This window comes from Phoca vitulina, unplaced genomic scaffold (assembly GCF_004348235.1).
Source record: "Phoca vitulina isolate PV1807 unplaced genomic scaffold, GSC_HSeal_1.0 scaffold20, whole genome shotgun sequence".
Lineage (NCBI taxonomy): Eukaryota > Metazoa > Chordata > Mammalia > Carnivora > Phocidae > Phoca > Phoca vitulina.
In genome coordinates this window covers 10,362,972-10,380,230 of record NW_022589723.1, presented here as the reverse complement: position 1 = coordinate 10,380,230, position 17,259 = coordinate 10,362,972, and the positions used below count along the sequence as shown (strand labels likewise).

The window sequence follows — 17,259 nt, the reverse complement described above, 5'->3', positions numbered from 1 at the left end:
ACCCAGTGCGGACATGAGTTAGAAGACTGTGGGTACGTCTGGCTGGCTGTCTGTCTGGCCGGTCCGAGCACTGAGCACGGGGCCTTGAGCTGAGGGATCCTCCTCGGCTACTTTCTAGTAGCATGAGCGCGAGCAAGGCATGGAGCCTTAGTTGCCGCCCTCTGTTTGTGAGTACCTCCTTCATACACACTGTGCTACTGACCTTGCTTCACCTCTGTAATGAGGTGTTTGGACAAGGATCTGAGGCCCCTCCAGCTCGAACACTGTGAACACAAATCAGAAGACAGTTTGTAAGTATTAAAGTAGAAATCCCGAGGACAAGGTGAGCAGTGAGGTGTCATGGTGTCCGGGAAGCCTTCGTGAGGCAAACAAGGCCTTGGCCCTTGAAGAGCAGGTGAGCTGGGAAGACTTGGAAGGGAGGAGAAGGAGCTTCTAAGCAGGACGGGCACCAAAAGCAAAGGGTGAGGAGTCTCCGTGAGGGTGACGAGGAGGTGGCAAATGTGGACATTTCGTGGACCTGGAAGGATTAGGTTGGATGACTTCAGAGGAACCCGGTGACAAAAGGCCCTGTGAGCCTCAGCGGAGGCTCTGACCTGGGACAGCTACTCGGCTGTGCGAGTGGACGTGGGCAGGCTGTAGTCTGGCCTCAGAACCCCGTTCTCTGCCGCCCAGCCCAGCCCTCACCCAGCTCTCTCCCTCCGTCTCCTGGGGACCCAGGTGCAGGACTACACCTCCTGGGTGGCCGCCGTGTGGCAGGAGCTGCAGGAAGAGGAGAACTCCCAGGAGCCCGGCAGTGGCCTTCTAACGCTGCTCAGCGCCCACCGGCAGCTTCGGGCAGAGCTGGAGGCCCGGGAGGAGCTGCACCAGAGGGCCTCCCAGCTGGGCCAGCAGGCGCTTCTGGCTGTAGGGACACCCAGCAAGGAGGTGGGCCCCCTTGTCCGGTGCCCCCCCCCTCCAGCCTGCCCTGACCTCGTCTGAGCCCGATCACCCCACGCCCTGCCCCGCTGTGCCCTGCTGGCCTCTCGTCAGGGGCTTCCCTCAGGATCGGCTTCCATCTTGTCCGTGCGGCTCTCCCCAGTGCGGGCTCCCCACATGCCCGTCCCCAGGTCCAGGAAGGGCTGCGAGCCCTGCAGGATGAGCGGGAGCAGGTGTTCCAGGCCTGGAAGCAGAAGGAAGAGAAGCTGCAGGCCATGCACCGGGAGCAGCTCTTCCTCAGAAAGTGTGGCCACCTGGACCAGATCCTCACAGCCCAGGAGGCAGGTCCCCCTCGCCCCACAACTCATGCTTCCCGTGCTCCCCCTTCTTTATCCCTGATGGGAGGCCCACATGGCTGCAAATGGGGGTGGGGAGGCCCAGCTGTCTGGACAGTCCCTGATGGCCTCTTTGACTTCTCCGTGGGCTGATCCAGGTCTCCCTGAAAACCAGTGCCCTGGGGAACTCAGTGGAAGAGGTAGAGCACTTGATCCGCAAACACAAGATTTTCCAGAAAGTTCTGACTGCCCAAGATGAGAAGGTAAGAGGCTCAGAGAGAACTGGGCATGCTCAGAAATCGGGGGTGGGGGGGAGAGGGCGGAGTCTAGAAACTTTGGAGAGTTTTGAATGGGGGACATAGAGTGCTTGGTGACCCACAGGTAATGTTGATGTACAGGGACAGCCTATGGGAATAGGGGTGCCTGGTTGGGGCTGACTGAGCAGAGGGAGATGTATGGTTCAAGAAGAGAGCCACACTGTGGGGATACCAGAGCCATTTGGCTCCACATGACATGGTCACAGGGGAGCTGTGAGTTTGGTTCTGGCTTGCTGGGAGGACCAGCCAGCCCTGGGCCATGGCGGGCTGAGGGAAGGGCTTCCCGTTGGGCCAGCCTCCCAGTGTGGGAGAACAGTAGACTGAGCCCCCAACCCTCCCCCGCAGGAGGCAGCTCTGTGTGAGCAGGCGAAGACACTTGGGGGCCCCAACGTGCAGGATCGGCTCCACACAGTGCTAGAGCATCGGGCTCGAGTGAAGGAGCTGGCAGAGAGTCGGGGACAAGCCTTGCATGCCTCTCTGCTGATGACTGGCTTCACCAGGGCCGTGACCCAGGTCAGAGGGCCACCCCCAACCCTGTGCCTTCCGCTTGGGCAACATTTTATAGTGCACAGATGACCTTCACCTTCACAGGCTCCTTCAGGCCTCACCACATCCCTGTGATGAGGACACTGAAGTCTGGAAGGTTCAATGGCTTTCCCAGAGGCCTTGCTGGGACCCAGAACATTTGATTCAAAGACACTGTGAGCAGAGACCTTGTTGCTTCCTGAGCCTGTGAAGGCTAGGCCAGAGAGAGGCAGGGAGGCAGAGGGAGGGAGCCAAGTATCTGGGCCTGGGAGCAGGCCAGCCTCCCCTCCAGAGGCCCTGCCCAGCCCTTCCCTGGGGCCGGGGGCCGGCTGGGCTAGAAGCACTGGATTGCATCTGCCCGGCACTGCCTCGCCCAGCCCTGGGGGCCAGCAGTCCACTCCCTGGGCGCAGCTGACAGTGAGCGTGTGGGACATCTCTGTGGACTGAAGCAGCACCGGCATCATGGGATTCATGTCCCCACCCCCACCAGGCCCAGGACTGGATCGAGGAGCGAGTCCGGCAGCTGAAAGAGCCAATCCCTCCTGTGGACCTGAAAGATAAGTTGAGGCTCTTGGGAAAACACCAGGCCTTCGAGGCTGAGGTCCAGGCCCACGAGAAGTTCATAACCTCTGTCACCAAGGTAAAGCCAGGCCCTCGGCCCCAGTCCTACCCCAAAGTGTGGGCTCTCGGGTGGCCAAGGGGAAAGGTCTCAGGCAGGGCGTGGGGCGACAGGCAAGATCTCCGGGTGTCCGGTCTCCCAGGACGGCGAGGCTCTCCTGGCCCAGAGCCACCCTCGGGCAGGAGAGGTCTCCCGGAGGCTGCAGATGCTGCAGGAACACTGGCGGAAGCTGAGGCAGGCGGTGGCTCTCCGGGGCCAGGGCCTGGAGGACAGATGGAACTTCCTGGAGTTTCTGCAGAGAGCTGACTTTGCAGAGGCCTGGATCCAGGAGAGGGTGAGAGGCAGCCGGGCGGGGGCAGAGCTGGGGTGGGCCTGCCGGGCTGAGAGATGGGGGCAAGGACGGGCCTGCAGCTCCCCAGCTCCCTGACAGGCGGGAGCCCCCGCAGGAAGTTCCCAAAGCCGCCCCCTGCCCCAGCACCACTCCGGGGGCTGGGTGCCCTGGTGCTGGGCCTCAGAGCACTGCCCCCAGACCCTCACCCCTCGGCCTCCGCAGGAGGCGCTGGTGAACCTGGGCGACCTGGGCCAGGACCTTGAGCACTGTGTGCAGCTCCGCAGGCGGCTCCGCAAGCTCCCCGGAGTCTGGGCCCGGGTAAGGGGGCCCTGTGGGGGAGAGGTCAGTCACCGTGTCCCCACGGGGGACATACCACTCGAGTAGTGACCCAGCATGGGTCAGGGGAGGGCTCCAGCCACAGCTCCATGCTTACTATCTGCATGTGCTCAGGCAGGCCCCCTCATCTCGCCAAGCCGTAGTTTCTCCATCTTTAAAATGGGGATAACGCCTGCCTCTTAGGTAAGGGAGCAAGGACATGAGGTGGTGGCTACACGAGTCTATACCTGTGATAAAACTGCAGAGAACTGTACGCCCCACACACAGATGCACGCATGCAGAAACAGACACACTCCGAATAAAGCCTGTAGTCGGGTTCGTAGTTATAATGTCCATTTCCTGGTTTCCACTTTGTGCCCCAGTTATAGAAGATTTTACCTCAGGGAGACCTGGGGGGAGGGTACGTGGGGCTTCTCCATACTACTTTTGCAATTTCCTGTGTATCTGTAATTATTTCAAAATTTTAAAAAAGAATGCACGTCTGCCTGGCTGGAGTGGATAATCCAGCGGTAAACTGCAACTACCCATAAGCCCCGTTCAGCCTCTCGGCTCCTCCTCACCACACGCACCCCCCAAATCTCTTTCTCTTATGTGCTCTAGACAAAAGAAATAGGACAAATGTAGTCATAGTCAGGTGTTAGAGACCAAACACGCTCCCGTCCCCCCTCCGGCGTCAGCACGTACGGTTTGTACGAGGCCGCGGTGCTCGCCCCCAGCTCCCCCTTGCTAGTGGAGTTCACAGCCTCGGTGCCAGGCGCTGCGGTAGGAGGAGCGCCAGAGAGGCTCACGGAGCGGGGCTCGGGTCCCAGCCCGGCCACGCATCAGCCATGGTGGCCTCTGACTCTGCTCTGGCGTCTGTACGAGGAGAGACACCCCCTTCCCTGCCCAGCTCGTACGAGACCCTTCCTCGGAAGCACTTTGGGAATTTTAAGCGGCTCCACCAGTACAAGCTGCTCTTGCTGGGGGCAGGACCCCTGCGCTCCCTCCCACTGCCGGGGACCCCCGCCCCATGGACCCGTAAGCCCCTCTCACTAAGCAGCCCCAGCCCAGGACTCGTAGGGGTGCAGACACTCCAACACCAGGAGACCCAAGCTAACCATTTCATTCCACCATTTGCTTTGCTTTTATCAATTCTTATTCTCAATTCTTACTCTTGCTTTCTTACCAACTGCTTTCCTGAGCAATTTAACTTTAAAGCTTCTGTTAATCATCGCCTGCCGGGTTCTGACCGAGGAACGTGTTTCCTAGGCTCAGACACGCGGGGGCTGCAGGCCGCTAGGGCATCTAGCTCACTGCGCCCAGCCGGGGGTGCGGCTGCCTCTGTTCCCCCAACGCCCTGCCCCTCACCTCTCTTGGGCCCGGGCAGACCCCCCACGTGCTGTGACTGCTCGGGGTGGGTGATGCCGCTGCCCTCACTGTCCACCCCCCGCTCCCCCCCCTGCAGGACACAGTGAATGACACCCACATCAGGAGCGTCAATGACTTGTCCCTGAAGCTCGAGAACCTGGACCCTGAGCAAGTCAGGACCATCCACCAGCGGCGACAGCAGCTGAATAGCAGGCCAGTCCCAGAGTGGAAGGCAGTGGGGCCAGGAGAGGGGGCTGGAGGGCCACCTCCGACTCAGCCTTACACCTTCCTTGGCAGATGGGAGAGCTTCCATGGCAACCTACTCTGGTACCAGCTGCAGCTGGAAGGGGCCCTGGAGATACATACGTTGTCCCGAGAGCTGGATGACCTCGCGGAGCGGATAAGGGAGAAGGTAAGCAGCAAGACCTAGCAGCCAGGCGGTGCGCTCACCCAGAGTTTCCTGTGTGTCCCGCCCCGGCCCCCCTCTCCTCTTCAGCTGGCGTCCTGGCGGTAGATGCTGCTGGGGTCCTTCAGGGCTGGGGAGAGGGGTCTGCCAGGGGCTCTCGGGATATCAACTCTGGGCCCCAGAAGACCCCATTACAGGCTTGGTGGCTGGCCCACCTGGCTTCTAGAAACACTGTGGGTCAAGAGGCCAGAGCACAGGTCCCCCTCACACTCTTCCCTCTGATGTCCCTGAGCAAGCCCAGAGCGTGCAGGAGCGTCTCCCCGGAGCGCGTCAGCAACCACAGAGAAACATGGGCTACACGCTGGCGGAGGGGGGCAGTGAAGAAGTTGTCTGCCCCCCCCAGGAAGTCCCGTGCGACACAGATGGTGCTCTGTTCTGGGCGTGCAAGGGGCTCTTGCCTCACTCTTCTTACTCCTCTGCTCCCCGCCTGAGCCGGCCAGGCCTGGCTGTCTGTCCATGCTCAGTTTCCCCCCAAAGGAATGAGAGACCGATGAGACACGGTGTGTGGAGGCAGCACAGAGATGACTGGGTCGGAGGGAAATCCATCCCCTGGTCTCTCCTGGGAATCGTCCTCCTTCACTGAAGGAAGGGGCCTGGGGCCAGCGGAGGGCGTGGGGAAGGGGGTCAGGTGGGGTACTTGCTTCTCACACAGAAACCCCGTGGCCGGTGACCCCTCAGTGAGGGGGCAGTGGGGCCGAAGGCAAAGCCAGTAACGTATTCCTTCCCAGGCCGCCCTGGTCCAGGCCCCGGACCATGGGAAAGATCTGGAGAGCGTGCAGAGGCTGATCTGGAAACACAAGGAGTTGGAGCAAGAAATGGGCCTCCTCCAGGCCCGGGTGGAGGTGTGTCCTCCTCTGTGGGACGCGGCTCAGGCACACAGGGCAGGAGGGCTTCGAGACCCCGGGAGCCGGTAGACCGCGGCCAGCAGTACACCCACCTGGAGACTGGGGGCCTCCTGCAGCCAGGGCTCCCCTGACTACAGCCCCTGAGCCTGGCTTTCCCCCACAGTCCCTAGAGCAGGCGGTGGGCCGCGTCTGCCAGAGAAGCCCTGGGACAGCCCACAGCCTCAGCCGCAAGCAGCGGGAGGTGACGGACAGTTGGTGGCAGCTCTGGAGGGGGGCCCAGAAGCGGTACGAACCCCTGGGCCTCTTTCCTCACAGACTTAGTCCCCGTAGCTTCTCTGTCTCTCCCCTTCCCCTAGACCCTCGTCTCCCCTGAGAGCCTTTATCCGTCCTTCAAATAACCATTGGCATTGTCCCCCTATGAATTCCCAGCCCATGGGCCCTTCTCTGGCTAAGGGGATTCGGGGATGGAGAGCACTGGTGTGGGTGTGAGGGAAAGAGGGGCTCAGAGGCCCCAGGGCTAGCTGATGAACCTGTGGGCAGGGGGGAGTCACTGGATGCCTTACACGAAGCTCAGAAACTGCAGGCCAAGCTGCGGCACTTGGCGGTCTGGGCCCGGGGGCTGCGGGCGGAGATGGAGGGCCGAAGCACCCCGCGCAGCCCGGCCGAGGCCCAGCACAGGCTGGAGGAGCACCAGGAGCTCAAGGTGAGGGCCGGGACCCTGGGACCTCACCTCGTCTCTGCCCTGTCCCGACCGGTGATCCCACCTTTCTCTTGGGTCCTTTCTCCCTCACCTGCCTCTGCCTTTCTCCTCTTGCATCCCACCCACTCCGCTGTGCTCCCGCCTCGCGCCTCCTCTCTCGCACGGAGGGAGCCCCAGACTCGGGGATCTGAGGCCAGTCTTGCGACAGGCCGAGCTGGACTCCCAGACAGACAGCATCGGCCTGGCCCGAAGCACTGGGCAGCGACTGCTTGCCGCCGGCCGCCCATCTACCCCCGACCTCCGCCAGGCCCTGGCTGATTTAGACCGGGAGCTGAGCAGCCTGGAGGGGGCTTGGCAGGAGCACCAGCTCCAGCTGCAGCAGGCCTTGGAGCTCCAGGTAGGCAGCCTCCATCCTGCCCCCACCTAACCCCACCGTCCCCTGGTTGGAGCCAAGCCCAGAGAGGCCGCTATTCCGGGAGTTTGCCCACCGCCCGGCGCTCAGCTCACCCGCAGCAAGCCTGCCGGCTGTGCGATCGTTCTTTTGCGCCAGGGTCTTGGTCCCTGATTTCTCCTCGGGGCACCAACAGGGTCACTCCACCTCCAGCAACAGGACCCTCTGCTCACTTCCTTTTGCCTTTTCCTTTCTTGACAGCTGGTTCTGAGTTCTATGGAGCAGATGGAAAGCTGGCTCTGCAGCCAGGAGGCCTGCCCCGCTAGCGGGGGTCCGGGGGTAGGTGCCGACACGGGTTTTACCAAAGCAGCGACCAGTGCTGCCTGAGCTCCCCAGGCCAAGGGGGGGGCCCCCCCACCCTCTACCACATGAGTCATCGAAGTCTTCACCCGTCCATGTTTGCAGTCCTTGTGCACCGGGGGCTCGGCCCCACAGGGAATGTCCTGGGAGCTTAGAGGGTGAGCGCGGGCCCTTTGACCGACTCTTGCCTCCTTCCCACAACTTCTCACCTCTGCCCTCTTCACTTCCCTCCACTGAGGTTTGTTCTTCCAGCCACTGTCTGAACCCCTGTGGCAGGCAAGCCTGACTCAGGGGAGACCTCAGAAAACTCGGGGGCTAGCTTGTCCTGTGCTGACACGGTCTTACCGGAGTGCAGAGGAGGGGGTGTTCCTGTTAGGTGTAAAAGCTCCAACTGCCCTGAAGAATCTGACACTGACCCTTATCCCCAGTACCTTCCCTGGCTGAGGATCACTGCCCTAAAGCCAAACGCAGCCTTGAGAAATCAAGGGGACGGGTTTGGGCAGAGCACTCACCATGTGGGTGAGCGTTGGGTGGCGTGGCCGTCGGTGAGCAGGCAGCTTGGGACGGGAGGGGCAGCCCCGTGGACAGGAGCGGCTTCCCTGCTCCTGCCAGGACTCTTTGGCCACCGTGGAGACCCTCCTGCAGAAGCACAAGGTGCTGGAGCGGGGCCTGGAGGCTCAGGCTGAAAAGATCAGTGCGCTGGAGGCCGCGGCCCGCAGCCTGCACCGGGGTGGGCACCCCGAGGCCCAGGGTGCCCTGAGTCGGTGCCAGGCCATGCTCCTGAGGTATGTCTGGCTCTGGGCCATGGGCGGGAGGGCCAAGCTCACCAGCCTTTTCCAGGGGCTGAGGTGAATGCCAAGGCCCCAGCACTCCTGCCCAGCCCAGCATGTGGCCACCCGGGGAGATAAAAGGGAGTTTTACCAAGAAGCGTGTCCCGGGAAACTGAAGGAGGGGCGACCTCATGGAAGCACAGTGGCTAAGTGTCCTTGGCCTCCAGGGCCACGGTGTCCTGAGTTCCTGTGCTGCCCCCTCATGGTGGGACTAAGGGGAAATGCCTCACAGAGTCTCGGGTCTACGGGGGCGGGGGATGGGTAACAATGCCTGCCTCTTAGGGTAGTGGGGAGGATTGAGAAGGTACCCTGATGTCTCAGCATGGTGCCCGCCACTCAGGCAGGTTGGCACATTTCTCACGCTCGTTTAAATGAACCTGGCACAGCTTACGAGACGCCAGGCTCTGCGTTTTTTCCTCATAAAAGCCCATCTGGTTCAGCCACCTCATCCAGCTTCTCAGACTTTTAGAGCAAGGCAGAGTTGGCCAAAAGCCGGATCTCAGACTGGCGGGTGTCTCTGTCTTTCCCAGAGAGCCCACTGGGGTCCGCAGTGCTTGTCAGTCCGCGTGCAGACACTCCGGCAAGGGTAGGGCTGGGCCGTTCACTCCTACTCCTTGCACGTGGGACCCCACGTGGCTACCAGGAGGTCTTTGATTGACAGATGACAGATGTTGGTTTGCTGGTCTCTGTCAGCACCCTCCTCTCGTGACCCCCAATCACTTAGGTGGTTTCTGGCAGGCCTGACTGCCCCCCGGGACAGTGCCACCCTGACCCCTCCCTTTGGGCTTCCAGCATCCTCTGCGGGGGGAGGGGTACACATTTCATCAAGCCTCGCACCATCTCCAGCCCCCACACCCTTTGGTAGCCCCAGCGGAGGGAGACAAGAGTTTCCACTCAACACCGGCGTGGGGACTATACGGATGCGGGCAGAGTTAGACATCTGTTCCTATTTATTTTTTAGATCACGTGCCTAATTACTCTTTCTGTGTCTATGGCAATGAATATGATACATTGGTACAGAGAGCGGTACACGCATATATAAATCAGTAGACACACACACAAATACATAACATTTGGGTGGGGACCCGCTCAAAGTTCTTCCTAATAGCAGTGCAGGATCCAGACGGTGGTTTGGACACTGTACTAGTTGGCTAGGGCGGCCCCGACCAAACCCCACAGACGGGCGGCTTCAACGCCGGAGACGTATGTCCTCTCCATGCTGGAGGCCGGAAGTCCTCCGTCCAGACGTTGGCCGGGTGGTCTGTCCTGAGGCCCCTCTCCTTGGCTTGCAGACAGCCATCCTCCTCTCGCTTCACAGGGTTGTCCCTGTGTGTGTGACACCTGACGTAGCGGGTTAGGGGGCGCCCTGAGGAGCTCATTTTAACTTAATTCTTTAAAACCCTGTCTTCAAATACGGTCACACTGTGACATACTGGGAATGAGGACTTAGTGAAGAGGGGGAGTAGAGGGTCTCTCCATTTCAAAGGGAACCCCAGATTCCAGGCATCCTGGTCCAGGAGAAGGGCCATGGGGAGGGCATGCGCACACAGCCCTGGAGCAGCTCCAGGTCCGGGGAGGGGACCTGAGGGCCCATGACACCCTCCTTCTGGCAGGAAAGAGGCCCTGGTAGAGCGAGCCGGCACCCGTCGCCGCCAGCTGGAGGAGCTCCGGCAGCTGCAGACTTTCCTGCAGGATTCCTCTGAGGTTCCCCTTGGGTTGGGGGGTGGGTAGTGGTTGTGGTGGGGAAGGAGCTGCTCCGGGGAGAGGCCCCCCTTCCTTGGGGCAGCCCAGAGGTTTGGGGGAAGGGGAGAGCCCGAGGCAGCAGAGCCTGGTCCTCCGCGTATGTGCAGGTGGCCACGTGGCTGAGGGAGAAGAAGTCGGTGGCCCTGGAAGAGGGCTGGAGGGACCCCGCTGTGCTGCAGGCCCACTTGTGGAAGCAGCAGAGTCTCCAGGCCGAGCTAGACGCAAGTGTCCACCACCAACAAAGGCTGCAGATGGTGAGGCCCTGAGGGCCGTGGGAAGGGCCTGCAGGCCAGAGAGCAGGGGGAGAGCCCGCAGAGCCCTGGCGAGGGCTCTCATCCAGAGTCACAGATGGCCGACATTCATCGAGTGCTTTCTGTAGACAGGCATCATGCTGAGCACCCAAGGGTAGCGACAAACAGTAGCTTTCCTACAGCACCCTCTCCAAAACATAGGGCCTTTTCAAGAATCCTAAAGATCATGTTTTGACGGGATAGTTTTTAAAGCCGTCTAGGAGAGACATTAGGGGACGGCGAAGGCCACAGTGAGCGGTCCTGTGGGTAAAGGAGCCAAAGTGTAGCATCTTTTAAATTTACCCTCTCCCACCTACGAAGGGCAGGTCCTGGCCCCAGGCTGGCTCCGTCTAGTATAAAGTGTCCTGCTAAAAATGTTTGATGTTTTATCTCATTTAAACAAAATAACCATTGTTCTCTCCATTCTATGGATAAGGAAAATGAGCTCTGAGAGGTTCAAGAATTTGCCCCGGGACACACAGCGAGCACACAGGCTGGGGGTGGAGCCAGCACAGGCCCCCTGGCACCAGCAGTCCTAAGTCCCTGCGGTGTGCCCCGTGTGGCTGTAGGAGGGCCAGAGGCTGCTGCAGGAGGGCCACCCGGCCTCAGAGAGCGTCCGGGAGCGGCTGCGGGAGCTGGGAGAGCTCTGGGACGAGCTGTGGGCCAAGAGCCGGAGGGAGGCAGCCGCTCTGCGAGAGGCTTGCAAGGTGGGCTCTGTGCGCCACGGAGCAGCTGGAGGGGGCGCTGGGCCTCTCCCCCTTGTGCCCACCTCCCATTCTGCCCCAGGCCCTGCATCTCCGGCAGAGCGTGGAGGAACTAGAGAGCTGGCTGGAGCCTGTGGAGGTCGAGCTGAGCGCCCCCATCGGGGACCCGGACCAGTCTGGGCTGGACGGGCTCCTGGGGGCACTGGGGGAGCTGGAGGCCGCCGTGGACGGGCAGGCCAGGCGGGCATGGTGGCTGCTGGACCAGGCCCGGGTCCTTACAGGGGAAGGCCGCTGCCTCGCCCAAGACGTGGAAGACCAGGCCCAGCAGCTGCTTCGGAGGTAGAGCTGCCCCTGTGCATCCCGCCCGCCCCCTTCCTCCCTGCCCTCCAGCTTGTCTCCTCCGGGCTGTCCCCTACCCCCACGGTGGGGGGCACTGAGTGGGCGAGCACTGGGTCACCGTCTGGCCCCAACACTGATGGCCGTGGTCCCTGCCTGCCCCGTCCCCACCCTCCACCGTTGCAGGTTTGAGAGCCTGCAGGAGCCCCTGCAGGAGCGCAGAGCTGCCCTGGAGGCCCGGAACCTGCTCTTGCAGTTCTTCAGGGATGTTGACGAAGAGATGGCGTGGGTGCAGGAGAAGCTGCCTCTGGCTACCGCCCAGGACTGCGGGCAGAGCCTGAGCACCGTGCGACACCTGCAAGAGAAGCACCAGGTGTGGGCTCGCCCCTGCACCCCGAACCTCAGATCGAGCACAAGCCTCAGTCAGCCAGTGGTGCTGGGAGCTCTGCGCCTCTGGGGGGCTTGGGGGGCACCCTGGGTTCTTCGTTGCCCATAAGGACAGGGAACTCTTCGGGGGCAAATCCGTGGGATCCTGTAAGGCTTCCTGCACGACACTGGGGTCCCCTGAGGAAAGTCTTCCTCCGACTCCGCAGAACCTGGAGAGTGAGCTGAGTAGCCACGAGGCTCTGACCCAGGCCGTGGTGGCTGCGGGACGCAAGCTGGCGCAGGCCGGGCCCTTGGCAGCTGGTGCCGTGGCCGCCCGGGTGCAGCAGCTGGAGAGCGCCGTGGGCTGCCTGCGGGCGGAGGCCGCGCGGAGGCGGCTGCAGCTACAGCAGGCTCAGGAGGCCCAGCAGTTCCTGACGGAGGTGAGGGGCTGAGGCGGAGCGCGGAGGGGCGGGGGCTGGGCGCGAGGAAACCCAGAGTGTGAGCGGGGCCTAGGCTCTCTGTGCGTCTCCTGTTCCCTCCAGTAAGTGGCCTTCTGCCCCCCCCCCGCCCCCCGCCCCGAGCTCTTCCTTCTGCATGGCACCCAGAGCGCGGGCCCCTCCTGGGTTCAGTGTTATTTTGTTGTGTTGTTTCTTCTAAACCGGTGGTTCTCCGTCATTGCTTTTCATCAGAATGACCTGGAACCTTTAAGAAATGCAGATACTCCCATTCCATTCCAGACCAGATCAGAATCTTTAGGGGTGAGGGCCAGGCACAGGGAGCGTCAGAACTCTCGGCGCTTCCAGGGTGCAGCCAGGGTGCGAACCGCGGCTCCAAACCTCGAGGCCGTGCACTCCAGGCTGGGAGCCCTAGAGGCCATCACCCAGGGAGGACTCTCCTCTCTGCCACCCCAGCTCCTGGAGGCAGAGTCCTGGCTGGAAGAACGGGGCTGTGCCCTGGACGTCAAGGATGTGGGCCAGAGTGCCGAGGCCACGCGCGCCTCTCTGCGGCGGCTGGAGGCCACCAGGAGAGACCTAGAGGCGTTCAGCACGCGAATTGAGAGGCTGCAGCAGACGGCGGCCCTCCTGGAGAGCAGGCAGAACCCGGAAAGGTGGGTGGGAGCCAGGCGCACACAGGGAGGCGCAGGGAGGCGCAGGGAGGGCTCTCCCTTCCGAGGCACGCGAGGCCGCTCCGGCCTAGAGAAGAAGGGCTTCAGCGGGGTGTCCTCCTTGCCACGGCACCAGGGCGCTGGGCCGGATGCGGGCGCTGAGGGAGGCCCATTCAGGGCTGCTGCAGAGGGCAGAAGGCAGGGGGCAAGGCCTGCGGGAACAGCTGCAGTGCCACCAGTTGGAACGGGAGGCCCTGCTCCTCGAAACCTGGCTGGCCAGCAGGGTGGCCACGGCTGAGTCCCAGGACCTCGGGCGGGACCTGGAGGCCGTCAAGGTGAGTCTCTCCCGAGCGAACCTGTGGCAGAGTGGATGGAGGCTGAGCCAGGGCAAGGGAGGTGTGTGCCTTTGGGCGAGAGGGAGGCGAGGGCGTGAGCTGAAGGGAAGAAGGTGGGCTCTGGGCGGATCCCCATGGTCCTAGAGCCAGAGCCGGGCGACGTCCGCTCCCGCCTCATCCAGTATGGATGAGGGGACTGTCAGATGCTGCCAGGCCCTTCGCGAGCTGCAAGAGCTGCTGGACACCACCTCCGGAGTGACCCTCCCTGGCCCTCTATCCCCGCAGGTACTGGAAGAGAAGTTTGATGCTTTCAGAAAGGAAGTTCAGAGCCTGGGGCAGGCCAAGGTGCAGGCCCTGAGGGAGCTGGCGGCCTCCCTGGAACGGACGGCCCCCAGGTGCTCCCCCCAGATTCAGGCGCAGAGGAGTCGCATCGAGGCCGCTTGGGAGAGGCTGGACGGGGCAATAAAAGCTCGCAGCCAGGTAAGTGCGCCCAGGCCAGGCCAGGGGCAGCCACGGGGCAGGAGCACCCGTGCCTTCTGCCTGGGTCAGGGACGAGCAGGCCCACCAGGGTGAGCGTGCGAGTGAGTATGAGCATGGGTGGGTATGCGTGTGCGGACGGAAGTGGCTGCCTCTGATTCCCAGCACTAAGCAGATGGGGACTCTCGAAATCTTGCACCTCTACCCCACCCCAGCCCTCTCCACCAGTTTGCTTTCCTGCCGGCAGTTCACACCTGGGAGAAACAGAAGGCAGGTCTGGCCAGCTTCCAAACCCCTCGAAACCTCCCCTAAATACAGGCCTCAGGTTTGAAGATACACACTGTGTTGATCTCTCCTCAACCATGCGTACTTAACTGGCTCCTTCACTGCGCCCCCTCCCTCTTCAAAGCTCCATGCCCTGCGTGGATGGGCTCCATGTTGCTCCCCGACCTGTGTTCTCAGCCGTAGCTGCTGGTTTCTATAAAAGCAGGCTGCTCCCCAAGCCCCCAACAGCCTGGGCAGCCTCCTGAGCTGGCCCTCCTGTCCTAGCCAGTCTTTCCAGAAACCAAACTCCTCCCTCACGTGGACCCATCCCCCGCTCCCTCAGAGCCTCCATTTCTGCCTTTCTCGTGATTTGTACACCAAAGGCCCTCTTGTCACAGAAGGCCCCCTGAGGCCTTACCCCCTCATCAGTAACATCACACACTCATTGAGCACCTGCCACATCTAGGACATTCTCTGTACCTGGTGGTCATGAACGAGTCACTGAGCCCCGTGGTCTTCGTTATTTAAAAGGAGGTGGTCCACAAGGCCATGTCTCCAGGGAGAAAGGACCCTAAGAATGAGCTCAGCCCAGAGCAGGCCCTCCCCCCTCTCCCAGAGCCTGGCCACAGCCCGGGAGGTCCGTGGCTTTGAGCAGGCAGTGGCCGAGCTCCAGGGCTGGATGCAGGAGAAGGCCACCCTGATGGTGAGAGACATCTGTGACCACAGCTCGTCCTCAGTGCAGACCTTGCAGCAACAGCACAGGTGCCTGGAGGTGAGGGTGCCCCCCAGTCTCCCTGCAGGTGGGGGGTAGGGCTCCCCAGAGGGGAGAAGGGAAGGCCCTCCTAGCCTGGGAGTGCTTGCCCAGGTTGCGGAACAGAGTGGAGTTGGCTTGGGAAATTCTGGGAAACAGGAGCCCCCCAGAGAGGACCGGGTGCTCCCGGAATGAGGGGCGTGCATCAGGTTGTGGGGCGTGAGGCCTGATCGGGTATTCTGGTGGTAGCGGGACCTGGCAGCTGTGGAGAAGGAGGTGGCCCGGGTGCGGATGGAGGCCTGCCGACTGGGCCAGCTACACCCCGTGGCCCGGGAGGGCCTGTGCCAGCAGCTGGCCAGGGTGGAGGAGGCCTGGGCCACCCTGGATGAGAAGGCCCGGGAGCGGGGCCGGCAGCTGGAGCACGCGGCCCGGGGCCAGGCCTTCCTCGGCCGCTGTCGGGAACTGCTGTAGGTGGCATCCCGCCCTGGTATTGGCTCAGCTCTGCCCCCGCGGGGTGGGGGGGGTCACCGCAGCTCTTCGGGGAGCCGGACTCCCCTTCCCCGGGCACACCTCATGCCCTGCCTCCCGAGGCCGCTCTCCCAGCCCTGACGGCAGCTTCATCTCCCTACCCCCAGAGCATGGGCTCAGGAGAAGCAAGCTCTGGTTTCTTCTGGGGAGCTGGCCGGGGACATGGTGGGGGCCGAGCGGCTCCTGGTGCAGCACGCGGAGCTGGGGCAAGAAATCAGGGAGCACTGCCTTCGAGCACAGGACGTACGGCAGGAAGGGCAGCAGTTGGTAGACAGCGGCCACTTCATGTCCCCGGAGGTACGAGCACAAAGGGGATGGAGCCCAGCTTCCCAAGGCCTTGGAGCCCCTAGCAGAAAGCGAACCCCTCAGGAGAAGGCCCGCAAGGAGCAGAGAGAAGCAGAGAAGGGAGGGGGAGGGTCTGGGCCTTGCCCGGACCCCTCCGCTGGGCACTCCAGCCCCGTCCTGCCTCGGTGCTTCTGCTCGAGCGTCTGACGCATAGCACCCCTTCCCACCAGGTGACAGGGTGTCTGCAGGAGCTAGAAGGGCGGCTGCAGGCACTCACAGAGGCCTGCGCCCTACGCCAGGAGCGCTGCGAGGAGAACTGGGGCCTGCAGCAGCTGCGGCAGGAGCTGGACCGGGCCGAGGCCTGGCTGGCCTCCCGGGAGGCTCTACTCCTCGACCCCAGCTGTGGGGTGAGCCCAGCCCCCCCCACCACGAGCCAGCCACACCGACTGGCAGCCGCAGCCAAGGGCGGGCCCTGCGGTCCCTGGGCTTCCTGACCCGCTAAATCGGGTTGTGGACCCGGGAGTGGGGGGGCTCTCGGCACCCCTTGGAGCTGGGCCTCACCCCCTGGCTTTTCCCTAGCACACTGCGTCCGATGTGGAGGTGCTGCTCTGCAGACACCAGGACTTCGAGAAGTTGCTGGCAGCCCAGGAAGAGAAGTTTGCCCGACTGCAGAGGAAGGCAGGGGTGAGGGGAGGCTGGGCGAGGGTGTGCCAGCAGCAGGGGGCCTGAGGGCTGGGGTGGGAGCAGTCTGAGCGTGCAGCCGCCGCAGGGCACTGAGCCCACAGCCGACCCCTCAGGAAAACCCTGTTCTTTGCCTGGCCAGCGGCAGGGCCCCGGCACCCTCCCCACATCCAGGTAGGCTGGAGCCCCACTGTGGACTGGGATGACGGGGAAGTCTCTTAAGCAAGCTGAAGCGGGAAGAGATGAAGACCCATGAGAAGACAGGGATGCTCTCAAGGGGGAAGGCATTTGGGGAGGAGAGGCTGGGTCATGGAGCCCTGACCTGGCTCACCTTACTCCCCTCTCCAAGGTGGAACAGAAGCTGCCGCGGCAGGGGCCAGGGCTGAACCCCAGGAGTGCTGGCCATGCGCTCATCGCCCTCCAGCAGAGGCCCCTTGGAAGCTGGGGGCCCGGAGTACAGCTGGCTGAGACAAGGGACCCGCAGCCAGGTGTCCCCGTCGGGCCGCACATACCCCCTGCCACCATTGTCTCTCTGGAGCCTGCAGCCCAGCAGCAGGAGCCCAGTGGGGCCGGGGCCGCGGGGGTGAGGCCCAGACCCTGGACCCAGCACTGAGCCCCGGGGGGTGGGCACTGGGCAGAGGAGCCGAGAGTCCTCAGGAATGAAGTGGTCAGAGAGGGGTGGATTCCTAGCCCACCTTTCAGAGGGGGCCTGTCCTCTGTTGCTGGATGTTTCCTGGGCCCCATCTTGCCCCTTCAGGATGCAAAGGGTGCCCCCACCGCGGAGGGGTTTTTGGAGCTCCGGCAGCAGCTCCCGCCTGCAGGGAGGCAGGGAGGCATGAGGAGGCTCCTTCTCCAGGCTGCTCTCCCCCACAGAACCAGAGGGCTCAGAGGGGTCGTCAGGGCCTGGCATCCTGACGTGATGGTGGATAACCCCCTCCCCCCCATTCTTAAGACCATTTCATTCTTTTTTCTTTATTATTTAAGTAATCTCTACACCCAGCGTGGGGCTCAAACTCAACCCCAAGGTCGGGGGTGTCTCTCACCCTACCGACTGAGCCAGCCCGGCGCCCCAGGACA

At 62.6% G+C, this 17,259-nt stretch overlaps 1 protein-coding gene across 1 annotated transcript in view; it reads left to right on the top strand.

Annotated features, from left to right (window-relative positions):
- SPTBN5 (spectrin beta, non-erythrocytic 5) overlaps window positions 1-17,259 on the top strand; it is a 45,021-nt gene that overhangs the window by 24,573 nt on the left and 3,189 nt on the right. Inside the window, exons 33-62 of the mRNA XM_032417541.1 lie at window positions 718-924; window positions 1,107-1,256; window positions 1,409-1,513; window positions 1,913-2,080; window positions 2,583-2,732; window positions 2,854-3,045; window positions 3,265-3,360; window positions 4,823-4,938; window positions 5,023-5,137; window positions 5,920-6,033; window positions 6,200-6,321; window positions 6,577-6,739; window positions 6,945-7,133; window positions 7,389-7,466; window positions 8,100-8,272; window positions 9,931-10,021; window positions 10,168-10,314; window positions 10,920-11,057; window positions 11,137-11,393; window positions 11,577-11,763; window positions 11,984-12,196; window positions 12,668-12,864; window positions 12,998-13,196; window positions 13,482-13,676; window positions 14,554-14,709; window positions 14,938-15,155; window positions 15,324-15,513; window positions 15,732-15,908; window positions 16,081-16,185; window positions 16,532-16,765. Of these exons, the coding sequence (XP_032273432.1) occupies window positions 718-924; window positions 1,107-1,256; window positions 1,409-1,513; window positions 1,913-2,080; window positions 2,583-2,732; window positions 2,854-3,045; window positions 3,265-3,360; window positions 4,823-4,938; window positions 5,023-5,137; window positions 5,920-6,033; window positions 6,200-6,321; window positions 6,577-6,739; window positions 6,945-7,133; window positions 7,389-7,466; window positions 8,100-8,272; window positions 9,931-10,021; window positions 10,168-10,314; window positions 10,920-11,057; window positions 11,137-11,393; window positions 11,577-11,763; window positions 11,984-12,196; window positions 12,668-12,864; window positions 12,998-13,196; window positions 13,482-13,676; window positions 14,554-14,709; window positions 14,938-15,155; window positions 15,324-15,513; window positions 15,732-15,908; window positions 16,081-16,185; window positions 16,532-16,765 (4,842 nt within the window). The remainder of the gene's footprint in view (window positions 1-717; window positions 925-1,106; window positions 1,257-1,408; window positions 1,514-1,912; window positions 2,081-2,582; window positions 2,733-2,853; window positions 3,046-3,264; window positions 3,361-4,822; window positions 4,939-5,022; window positions 5,138-5,919; window positions 6,034-6,199; window positions 6,322-6,576; window positions 6,740-6,944; window positions 7,134-7,388; window positions 7,467-8,099; window positions 8,273-9,930; window positions 10,022-10,167; window positions 10,315-10,919; window positions 11,058-11,136; window positions 11,394-11,576; window positions 11,764-11,983; window positions 12,197-12,667; window positions 12,865-12,997; window positions 13,197-13,481; window positions 13,677-14,553; window positions 14,710-14,937; window positions 15,156-15,323; window positions 15,514-15,731; window positions 15,909-16,080; window positions 16,186-16,531; window positions 16,766-17,259) is intronic.